Below are 13,089 nucleotides of genomic sequence, written 5' to 3' on the forward strand. Positions count from 1 at the left end.
CTCTCTTTTGAATACTATTCCCAGTACGATCGTAAAAACAGCCATGTCAAAACATTAACAGACTATTTTAGATCCAATTCAAACGTGTTAAGGTTCTATTTAGTAATCATTACGTTCACGACTTAATGCACTTTGGTTTTGGCGAGGTGTTGTATTGTACTCCCGTTGCGTAGCAACGCTACGCAGCAGGCTCCCGTAGGCGTAGGCGGCTACGCGTGACGTAGACGGGCTACGGATGACGTAGTTGAAATTTTTCAACCTTTTTGAAGGTCACAGTCTATATATAAAAAATAAAATGCACTTATAATATGTTGTGTAACAAAAACAAAGCATCCTTTCACGCGGCAAGGTCAGCTTTGTTACTAAAAATCGAAATCTGCGTGCAAAACGATAACGCGATACATTTTATCAAAACGTATCAAGTCATTAGTGTTGAGACGGATATATATTTTTTTAGGCGTGAGAGCGGGACGGGAGTTGTAGCAACAAGTCGCGTTCGCGTTATCGGCAGTGACGTCACGACCCTTTCACTGGCGCGAACGTTCTCACGACGTCAGTCCACGCGGCTCGGTCACGGCGTCCACCCGTCTCGCTGTGTTCCTAAAACGACTGACGCGCGTTCCATATTCAAAAATTTAAAAAGTTTTGACGGACCTGGATTCTAGGGAATTTCGCCATGGGTGTTATCAAGGTGTCCCCCGATGCTGCGTCTCTGATCTCCGTGTGTGACATGCTCGACGATATGAAGGTGAGTGCGTATCATGTGATGATAGGCGCTATGGCGCGCGGCCAATTCCGTATTAGTGAAAAGTTTTTTTTGCGATGGTGTATAATAAGCGTATGGGCTCAAAAGACGGGTAGAATTTTATAGCGATCTTTAGGCGCTTGCACAGAAAACATTAAGTTCTGTGGGCGCTTGCAAATTTATTTTTAAGATTTGCCGATAAATTAAAGTTACAATATTTATTAATTGAGTTGATATAAGGAATACAGGTTCCTCGCCCTCTGCACGGCTATGTCAACTAAATTTACTAACAGAATAACACTACATAATATTACATTTTATAGTGTAAATTTTATAATATATCTGTGAGTTGCTGTAATTAACTCTATAATGCAATTCAGAATGTTAAATGTATCGTTTATAATAATTATATCGTTTGTTCGTGTGTAATATGTAATTATATTATAAATAAATGAGTATGAGTATAGGCGTCATATTTCCTTGTATAAATAAATAATATAAATAATCTATTTAGGTATGTACATTATCTACCTACCTACAAAATAAGTTGTATAGTAAGTCTGTGTGGGCGTTGTGTCGCGAAATCTAGACATTTTGCGCCGTACCGTGTCCTTCAGTGTCCAATCCAATTGTTTCATTCTTACCCACATAGCGACAAAAGATTGAGCAAATCGATTCGCGATCGATTTAAGTCTGCTTTATGTCTTTGTACATTGTTTTATCAGTTTTTTACATCTCGTTTGTGACACCAATTAAATTAATCATGATTGATTGTGAACTTTTTATGTACTTACTCGTATCTCGAATAATAAATCTTCGTTTCCAAGGTTATCTGTGTGCTGTTTTCTCAATGTGTTATTTTATTTCATTAAAGATAAACTACCAATATATAGAAAAAAAACACAGGTGACAATACTCTTTTTTGCACACACCTCCGAAAATGAAATTTAACTTATCTACAGTGCACTAAACTATTGTGCAACTCCTAGGAATTCGTATCTTAGGCTAGTGAGTTCATAATGTTCATATAGAATTCGTATAGTGTTGCGTGTTATGTCAGGTTTTCCCACCATGTTTGTAGTCCGATTGTTTTTCGTCGGTCTCGCGGAAGTCTGACTTTTTCGTGTTTTTCACGCGTTCGCGATCTCCAAACACGGCTGTTTCTATGTTTAATGCATTTTCCGGACGTGTCGGCGAATTTAACCGACTTCCAAGGAGGAAGTTCTGACCTCGTAACACCGAGAGCAATTTTTGCGCTTTTCAATTGGAAACTTCCCTTAAGTTTTAACTAGCGACCCGCTCCGGCTTCGCACGGGTTAACAAATTATTCGCCTAAACCTTCCTTAAGAATAGATATTGACGGGTAAAAACCGCATGAAAATCCGTTCACTGGTTTTTGAGTTTATCGCGACAAACACACAAACAGACAGACGCAGCGTACTAGTACGCCGGGACTGTGTTATTAGTCACGAGTCAAAATTATAAAATAGGTGGCCTACTTATTAATGGGTGGTTACTAAATTAGTAAGATTTTCTTTGCCTATAAAGAAGTAGGTAACCCCAATTTTTTATGGCTCAGAAATATTGATGTATTCTGCTTTTGGACTGTTTAGAGTATTGCGAATAAGTACCTACTAAATACTAAGTACACTTATATATATTTTGTTTATTATTAGAACATGATCAAAAATGACCTATCTATCACTTTTATATGTCTACGCTTACTAATTTAAACATGTAAGCGTTAAATGTATGATTCTAATTCGCGAACTGTAGAAAGTTTATAGAAACGAAACTCATTTGCGATTTTAAATTTGAAATGAGGTAACAAAGCAAATGTTAACTTTCTTTACATAGACTGGTATTTACTGACACCGGTTCTGGTTAAGGTATATCATTCGTAATATACAACGCTTTAAGTCTTTAATTGTTTTTAAACCGTTAAAGAATATATTTATAGGTATAAATTTTACTAGCCGAAAAAATGTAACAGGATCTAATCTGTAAACGTGTAAATACGGATTCTATATGAAACGGGCATATATTATAATCAGGACCATTTATAATAAGGACCATTTGTATCCACTATACATTAAAACGCAGGTGAATTTGGATTTTCTATTCCGGTATTTAAATTGTGTGTAACGATTTGCTAGCGGTAACTATGTTACGCTAGGTCACACGGTTTTACTCTTCTTAATTGACCAGACTTAATAACCCTCTTTCTAAATTCTACTTCTTCAAAATGATATCAGGTATTTTATTATCTTTCACGCATTTCACTCACACTTGTTTGTACATAGTACAGTAGAGTCCGGTTATAACGACGCCCAAGGGACCGCTGATATTACGTCGTACTAACCGGACGTCGTACAAAACAAACTGCCAATTTTAATATATTTTTTCAATCAAAATAATTACATCATTTTGTATTTATTAATATTTATGCGACAATTAAAGAAAAAATAAAACATTTCTTTTAAAATATTTTTTACGTTAGTATTACGACACCTTGTCAAAATGAAGAGACTTGTGTGTTTAGAAGAAGCCACTTTTCAATGTACGCGTACTCACTCGTCGTCCGCAAATTACTCGAATCCCGTAAAATAAAAAGTCTTTTAATGCTTGGACATCTAATCAAGATGACGTTGTTTTATCACATAGTTTCTATCGCCACCTCCTGTGTCCATCATCAGATCAGCTCGAAGGTGCCTACCAAAATATTGCATTGATACCCAACTTACATAATTATGTATTTATGTAAAGTTTAAGCTCAATTGAATAATGGGAATTGGGTTTTATTTAGTTTACGAAAGTAAGAAGAGCAAGTTTACGAAAAGTCACATGACTATTTCAACTTGCTTCATATACACAAAAGGGGAGTTGGGTGCGCGGGACGGAGTAAGCTTCTTACCAACAATTTATTTGTAAAAACTACGTCGCTCGTCGTTGTAACCGGACTTGACGGACGGATTTTGTGTCAATTTCCGTCGTCAAAAGCGGTCGGTCGTTATAAACGGAGTCGTAATAAACGGTCGTTCTTTCATAGTAGCTTGTACTAAAACCAAACAAGTGCCTATACTTACGTCGCTATAAGCGGTTGGTTGTTATAAGCGAAGTCGTACTAACCGGATTCCACTGTAGTTATATTGGTAGGTACGAGCGAGACGCAAGGGCGAATGATAACAAGAAGACCTATTTATTTAATTTTGACATCACAATGTAAGTTTAAATTATTAAGTATTACAAAGTGTCAAGCGATGGAAAATTGAAAAACCGGGCAAGTGCGAGTCGGACTCGCGCACGAAGGGTTCCGTACCATAAAGCAAAAAAAAACCGAAAAAAAGCAAAAAAGAAACGGTCACCCATCCAAGTACTGACCACGCCCGACGTTGCTTAACTTTGGTCAACAATCACGTTTGCTGTATGGGAGCCCCATTTGAATCTTTATTTTATTCTGTTTTTAGTATTTGTTGTTATAGCGGCAACAGAAATACATCATCTGTGAAAATTTCAACTGTCTAGCTATCACGGTTCGTGAGATACAGCCTGGTGACAGACGGACGGACGGACGGACAGCGAAGTCTTAGTAATAGGGTCCCGTTTTACCCTTTGGGTACGGAACCCTAAAAATAGGACCCCCGTGAGAAGCCTAGTAACTAGAACGCAGTGACGGTGTGCTTTGCATTATTCATAATATTATAATACTTAGTTATGTCACCTAAGGTTACAGAAGTTAAATGAAAGTTGTTCAAGTGTTTCGTTTACTAAAGTTTAGATTTAATTTAGTTTAGTTCAAACCTTCTGTCCTTTTAGTAAAATATTGGTGCAAGCACGATGATTGGGCATTAAGCGTAGTAACATAGCCTGAACTGTCATTTTAGTATCTGACCGATTAGCGTGACTTGTTTTGTCGCGCGCGATTTCATACTTGAAGTCGCGCTTGACATAATTTTTCACAGAAAGTATAGTCAACAGTATTAGTAGCTAAACATATTTAATTACATACACAAACGGGTCTACCGCGATATAATTTCATTGTGTTTACCTTAAATTTCGACGTTCCAGCTGTAGACCCGTTTGTGTAATTAAATATGTATACAAAACGCGAGAGTTTAAAGTATTATAGGTAGTAGCTAAACAAGAAGATTGTCAAATTTTTTTGTTTATTTATGTAAACACAAACAAAATATAATACAAATAAAATATATTCTATTCTATTCTATTCTAAACAAAAACATGTGTAGATCATTACCTTCGCCCGGTTACCATATTAAAATGTTAACCAGAGAATAAGGGCCCAAACCAAAAAAAAATGTATCGGGGTGTTTAAAAAAACCGTAACCTGGTTATCGTTTCTCAAGCACTACTTGTTTATTCTCATTTTCGTTCCGTCACGTGATTTGCAGAGTGTTAATGGCATTATTAATTGCCGAGTGTATCGTATCGGTGACGCCAGCAATAAAGATAACTATAAGAATAGCGTTGTTATAGTTACCTACTGCATGTTTGTTTACTTGGAAGTTAAAATAATATATTCGACGAGTAGGTAAACTAGGCTGAACGTTTAATAAACGTTTATTTACCCCTAACAATAAGAAATAAACAATATTATGATATAAATAAATTAAATAGCTACGAGTAATCAACTTATTTTTTTACCATGCATTCATCAAAAAAACTATCTACGTATTCGTTATTGTATTATTTACGTACTTTATAACAATCTGATTAGATATGTCTGATAATTTATTCATTTGGTATATTTATTTACATATGTACTTATATCTACAGATAAATAGAACATAGTTTGGACGTTTTTGGACACACGCAGTACTTTAGCGTAGCAAAGCAGGTTTGTTACAGTCGAGTTCAAAAACATCTATACAAGCCAACGTTCCAAAAATATATTTATACGCCCCTAATATACTGACAATAAGTTCGTGTCAATATATTTTTGGAACGTTGGCTTGTATAGATGTTTGCGACCGACCGTTAACAACAACAAGCCAGATGTTGTCGCTGGCTTGTTGTTGTAAGTGGAATAGTACGGATGCGGTATACTTATCGCAGAGCGTGTCGTATCTGTGGCTAGCCAGTTGTTAAAAAAAGTTAAGTTGGGCATGTTCTGTAGGTAAATATAAAAATATATTTGAAATAAAAATGCCTTGTACACAATTATTTTTAGATTGACTGACTGTTAGTTTACACTTCTATTCAATTTTGCGTGGGTACCACTGTGATTGCACATACAAATTACATATAAAATAAAAGTTCTAAATCTATGTATCCTCCACTAAACTCACTCCAACTATAACTTGCCTACCAAGTGCTTGGGGCGTTATTCATAAACGCGCTGCATGGCCTGAATTAGCTATGAATCGTTTGTCTTTATCTGTCATTTTGACTTATGTATTTGTAAGAAAGGGATAAAACATAATTTTACTAAATCAGGCCCGTAAAGATCTAGTGCTAGGTCAACTACGTGTTGCTAAGAAGACATATTGCACTATCAGGTCAATATAAGAAATCCCAATTTCCTTATCATATTTTCGTTTACATATTTATCAACACGACTATCGGCCCTATTCGAACTTTAAGATATGTCAAATATTTCGGCTAGATACGATATGGATTAGATATGTCAGTGTCAAATGTGACTTCTTCAAAGAATAATGTCACTTTTGACACTGACATATCTAATCCATATCGTATCTTGCCGTAATATTTAACGTATCTTAAAGTTCGAATTGGGCAGTATGTGGCAACTGTACCTCCCGCACACAGTAGCACAGTTCTTTGTTAGGAAGGGAAAACCCCAATTATTCGGACTGGCCATCATGTGATTCATGTGACATTCAGTTGAGCCATTTGAATCACGTACCTACAAATAATTTAGAATATTATTGCCTTGACATAACTCATTTTATGCTTTGTGAAAGCTGTCATTGTTGATATCCTTGGGGGACGCCTGTCCCTTTTGTCTCGGCTGAAACGAAGTTGAAGAGCAATGGAATTTTTACGATGGAACATCAGGCAGAATCCAAGACATTCATTTTAATTAGACACCTAAAGATTTCTTGACTTTTGCTTACGTTTCTGGTCTAGAGGCGATTTTAACTGTTATTTGTTGACTTTTAATTTATAGTTTAGGTTTTGAATGTTTCTTGCTTGTACTCGTTGACTTATCCAATTAAAAATAATAATTTAAAATGTCCTCTCTTTCTATAAAAATTGTTTTAGTATTAACTTACAACCGGCTTAAAGTATTGATGTGTCTTAATGATCTAGGAATGATAAAGGAGCATTCCAGAAAAAAGTGTACACTCTCGGAGACGTGACGCGTATTCTACTAGGTAATACTTTAATAACCTGCAGAATAAATTTGTAATACGAGTATACGGTTGTAATATTTATAGCCAAGTTATCAAACGTTGTTATCCCAAATACATATTTATCGGCGGTTGTAGCATTATTTGACATTCATAAACGTATTGTAATATGATATGCATTCTTTTAAAAATAAACTATCTTTATCTTATCTCTTTATATTTATCAAAAGTGTTAAAAAATGCGTCTCGTATCGTGGCGTTCAAAAGTGCAGTTCAAGATTGGATAGATGTCGACCGTAATGTCTTAATATTACGGCTGAAACATCTTCATGCACTTTCGGACGCCAGTGTACCTGCCCGAAATTTTCTGGGTCATTATTCTACTGAATATTATCAAAATAGAATTTAGTATTGAAAAAATTGAAATCCCCTTGATTATCTCACGCATTTTATTGAAACGTTTCTCGATTGAAATTCATCGATATGAGTAACGTGTGTTCCAAATTACATCACTTGAATAATAACTCTGTGCGTAAACGGTCGAATTTACATTTTTGTCGGCGCGCGAGGATGTTTACATGGGTTAACAAAGAATTGGAGCGTCTTTGTGCCTTGTTTATTGTGAACAATGTTTTTATTGTTTTATCTACTTTGATATAAACGTACTTGAATTTTAGCTGCAGCGGTTATAATCAGGTTTTAGGTACCTAGTTTATAACAACAAAATATTTGTTGACATTCTATGCAAAATGTAACTAGTCTTGTAACAAAGGCTTAAAACAGTTTGTGATACTTAGTTTTGTTTTAGAAAATTTTTAGAGTATGAAAAATTGTTTACAGATGTAGTTCATAATTAATTTCCTTCGTATTTTCACGGAAACGTACGAACGTGCCTTGCTATTTCAGTCGGTTTCGGTACAAAAAGTACAGAGGTTGATTGAAGCATGACAAATACGATCATTTCCGAGAAAATACGAAGGAAAACAATTATGCACTACATCTGTAAACAATTTTTCTATTTCATACTCAAACATTTTCTAAAACAAAACTATCACATACAGATTTAAATCTTTGTTAAAAGATTACCTAATTAAAATTTGCTTAGATTGTCAACAAATATTTTGTTGTTATAAACTAGGTACCTAGTCCCGATAACAAGTCCCGATGGATGTGAGCTACATTTTTTATACCTTAAGTATGATTATCGTTTGCTCATCCTCAATTGAGATAATGAGTATTGTATGACCATGATCCAACTGTGTTTAAGTGCCTTAAACACAGGAAAAAAGTGGGTTTTTTTACAACTCATCTTTGACGGTTTACTAATTACTAACTACCCATCTAGTCATTTGGCGAAGTTTTTACTGCCCAATTTTCTTCGTTGCGCCATCTCATTTTGTCATATGGCTTCCATTCTTTAAAGTGTGATAATGTCAATACGGGTATGTGTGGCTGCTATGTGTGAAAATTGCTCAAGATATTAATACTTACTACAGAAAGGAAAACGTCAACAAGCAGTGACCATTAGCTATTACCAAATATTTTCTTGATACGTCTTCTTCGCACCTATCAAATGTTGCGTATAACATAACGAAACCTACTCTAATACCAATTTTCACATTCAAATACAAAATGCATTCTATGGCGCATCATATTTAGGCATTAAATGTCAAACTAAAATTAAACTTTAAAACGATGGCATAAAACCGATATTGCAATAGCGCCCATTTGTTTTTTAACAAGTCACATTTTCGTTACGTCGTAATAGTTTAATAGCGATCCATGAGTCATGAAATTGAAACTGAAATGGTTCCAACTCATACTTTTGCGTCATCCTAATTTTGACTTTATTTTTACTTGTATAAAGACTATATTCGTTATTTATCTTGGTTGATCTAAATCTGTATGCTATCAAATGCCTGGCCTGTGAACTCTGACTGTGGACAATGTATTGCGAAAATACGAGTACGATTTCCACACGTGCAAGTGCATAGCTACTGTTTCTTTCTAATAGCTGTAGTATGATAGGGTAGGATAGACATAGACCGCGGCATCAGCTACATCCATTTATTACCTGTATGTGTTACCATTTGTCGATCATTTCCATTCGTCTCTTAAAATGATTTAATTTCAATAACAAGAACACTATAATGATAGTTATTTCTACAAGCATAGTTATTCAAGTCACACTATCTAAATGTAAAGGCAAATATAACATCTACATGTCTCGTGAGTCTGGTGACGTTAATTTTGGACCATTAACGTTTTCCAACGTCAAACGTTATGTAACCTCAACAGTTTTATCAATATTTTTATACTTTAAACGCTCGGCTGACCTTGCTCGTTGATAACGGCCATTATTAAATCCGAGAATAACTGAGACAGAAATAAATTGCTTTACCTTTGACAGGACAAATATTTGTACTTTTGTCTAGTAGACTACTAGTTTCTGGAGATGGTCCCGGGGAGATGGGCCTCGTTAGCATTGTGCTGCGACCCGTCTAGGAGAAGGAAAACTCGAATATAAAACCTCCAAATCACAGGTGTTAGCCGACCCGTGCCGAGGGATGCATAGCCAGAGGGTAGTACTAGCGTTGAACGGAGGGTGTCTGTGTTGGCGGTCACAGGACACAGGACACTGTATATATATATGTAAGTACTAGAACTTCGTCCGATGCTCGGACCGGATCGTTTATCATCTAAATATTCCAGAATATTAAACCAAAAAGATTTGAAAGAAATTTATTCCACATTTCAAAGTATGCCTTAGTACATAGGTAGGTACCTATGGTTTATTTTTCATGGGTTAGGTACTAATAATATAGTAGTTTACCCCACTGTTCTACATTTTCGGACAAAAGATACCAAGCTCAACGAACCAATAATTCGGCAACAATGTAAAGAAAAGCGTAAACACATTGTAAAAGTTATGTATAGGCGCATCGTGCGCATATCGGTGCGCGCGCACGCGACATTTTCACTGCACGAGGCGCGCGCGTGCGCTTGGACTTTACGTTTTCATTGCGCGTAAAAATCACGTCGGAAGGTAGATTGATTTACGTACACTCGTACTCAGGATTGCTGTTAACTGACTGCTGGTGTGTATTTCATGAGATTAACGGCGTTATTGTATAAATCTTGTACTTTATATGACTTACATTCGAATTTAGATATTCATCATCATCATCATCATCATTTCAGCCTATATACGTCCCACTGCTGAGCACAGGCCTCCTCTCATGCGCGAGAGGGCTTGGGCTATAGTCCCCACGCTAGCCCAATGCGGATTGGGGACTTCACATACAGCTTTGAATTTCTTCGCAGATGTATGCAGGTTTCCTCACGATGTTTTCCTTCACCGAAAAGCTAGTGGTAAATATCAAATGATATTTCGTACATAAGTTCCGAAAAACTCATTGGTACGAGCCGGGATTTGAACCCGCGACCTCCGGATTGAAAGTCGGGCGTCATATCCACTCGGCCACCACTGCTTAAAAGTATGTTTACAGTATTAATTATATTTTCACATAAATGCGGCTAGCTAAAAAATATGTTTATGTAATAATAATTACATAAACATATTTTTTCCTGCCGTTATTTTACTTCTATACTACAGAGAAATAAGTAAACAGAGTGTTCACTCCATACATCAGTTTTGTTACCTAAACGCCTATTATTTTCGTAGACTTCATACATAGCGTCCAGTAGAGGAATTATCAGTACTGCTACTCGACAATATATTATGATCTCCTGGGCTACGTAGACCCACCTACTTACCTGTATAACTTGTATGTTTTATGTAAATTTTTCATGAATGGACTATGGACAGCTGACGTTCGTAAGCTAAGCCGTCAGCATGTATTTTAAAACTGTAGCAAATTGTAAAACAATGAGGTACTTCATTCGCTTTTTTCTTCCCGTGAATAATACGTAACTGCAAATACGGCAATTTATTGCATTTAGATCAAAACAGCAATTTTTGTAATACGGTAATTTTTAAAGATTTTTTTCTTAGTCCGGCAATTTAAGACGTTGTAAATGGGCATTTTCAGACAAATATGTCGTACCATTTAACAACTTTTTTCCGAATAACCATCAACTTAAAATTTTAATTTATTTATACCTACTCAGAATCACGAAAACTATCGATTTGAAATGGAAAAAGTGTCAGTTATGTGACGCCTTTTCACATACCTTTTTGGCCGCCACAAAACTGACGCCCAAAATTTTGTACGAAAAAGTGGGTATACTGTTTTTCTTTGTTTCAATCACTGGTCCTCGTGATTTTAAATCGAAATAACCCAACAGTTATACTTTTAAAACCCCCAGATACACAGCAATCTCAAAATTCTACAGGAACTACACTGAATTTGACTTATTTACTAAATTGCATTAAATTCTATCGATATTCCGCCAATATTAAATGTTCGCGACAGGTAGAACGCTCGCATGTTTCATTCATGAGTGCCGTGCATTCTGCTCTAAATATAGAATCGCATGTATGACAGATTCCAATAACGCGACGAAATGTCGTATTATATACATCAGTGTTATTCATTGTAGAAGATTTATAACGCCTAAGACCGATTTGTACTTTGAATTTGACAAATTTTATTGACGTTTAACATTACAATCTGGATGCCACAAAACATTATGAAACCGTACAGTGCCATCTGTCAAAACGAATTTATTTTATACTTTAATACTCCACTTTTAATCAATATAATATGTCTGGGATTTGTCACTATACGTTTGAAATAAAAATAATATTTATGAAAACCATGGAATATGTATATCTTAAAATAATCACTCTCGGTCAAAGTGTATCATATCATAATAAACCATGAACAAGCAATCACTATGATTTTTAAGTATACCTATTATTAGTATGTATTTCTTTAATTTCCTTATAAAAGATTTGTTTTTTTTATATTGTTTTTTGCACATTATTGTGGTTTAAAGTGTAATATTGATGCAGTGAACGTGGAAGTATGTGGCCCGTTTAGGAATACAGACAAAATAAGAAATTGACGATAATAATATAACAATGTGGACGAGGTAGGAAGGTGACGATTTAGGAATTGTATGTCCACGACATGGCACTCTGGACGATTTAAAAAGGTGACGAAATAGGATTATGGACGGTATCGCCCTGAGCCCCACCAACACTTAATCGTGAGTAACATATAACCTAACGGTACCCGAGCAAGGCTAACTCTAATTAAACGTTTGGTCTGAGCCGCAATATTACCTAATCGTCGTGAGCGTCGCATCCTTGGTATTAACAAGTGTAGCATTTTCGGTGGCCCACATTGCATTCCGACTGCAAGGATTTCAATGAAAGTTATATTCTAATTTGATTTGATATTAATTTGACATCACTCGTTGTATAAAATGCAAATACTATGCAAGTGTCATGTTAATAACTAAATTATGTAACAATTTTAAAAGTTTGTATAGGTAAGTATCCTAAACATCTGTTCAAGACTCAAAGGTAATAGGTAGGTACGAGTAAATCATTTAAAATGATTTTACACGACTGCCCAAAAAAAAGAGTGTATTTTATCGACATGTTTCGTTACTAGAAATAGTACCTATTTGACTCAAATTACACGAGTGACCTATATTATATATTAATAGCATCAACACTGTTCGAATTAAAATTTTATTATCCATAAAATAATTATATTGTAACAAAACAGTCAAGAAATCATTATTCGTTCAAACACGTGTACGTCGCCCAATTTTATAAACTAATTACGTATAATTAAATCTAAATTAATTCCAGGTAATTTCAATCACGGGTAATCAATAAACGTTTTATTGAAAACAAAATGGCTTCTTAATTCGATCAATCAACTCTTAATTTTCCCTTTCTGTCCCTTTTATATTTAGGTCATTTAAACGTTATCGTTCCAAATTCAAATTAGATTTACATCAACAGGTCTAAAATGCAGCCAAAGTATTAGCAATTAAAGAAACTGAACAGAGTAACAACTTTAAACCACCGTG

At 35.3% G+C, this 13,089-nt stretch overlaps 1 protein-coding gene across 2 annotated transcripts in view; it reads left to right on the forward strand.

Moving 5' to 3' along the window:
* Positions 1-13,089, forward strand: part of LOC134664640 (terminal nucleotidyltransferase 5C) — a 318,242-nt gene that overhangs the window by 276,557 nt on the left and 28,596 nt on the right. The window contains exon 1 of one of the 2 annotated variants that reach the window (XM_063521378.1): positions 154-748. The exons of the other annotated variant lie outside the window; for it this stretch is intronic. Within the exon in view, the coding sequence (XP_063377448.1) occupies positions 677-748 (72 nt within the window). The 5' untranslated portion in view covers positions 154-676. Of the gene's footprint in view, positions 1-153; positions 749-13,089 lie in introns of those variants that run through there. 2 annotated transcript variants of the gene reach the window in all.

The sequence above is a fragment of the Cydia fagiglandana genome, chromosome 5, assembly GCF_963556715.1.
Source record: "Cydia fagiglandana chromosome 5, ilCydFagi1.1, whole genome shotgun sequence".
Taxonomy (NCBI): domain Eukaryota; kingdom Metazoa; phylum Arthropoda; class Insecta; order Lepidoptera; family Tortricidae; genus Cydia; species Cydia fagiglandana.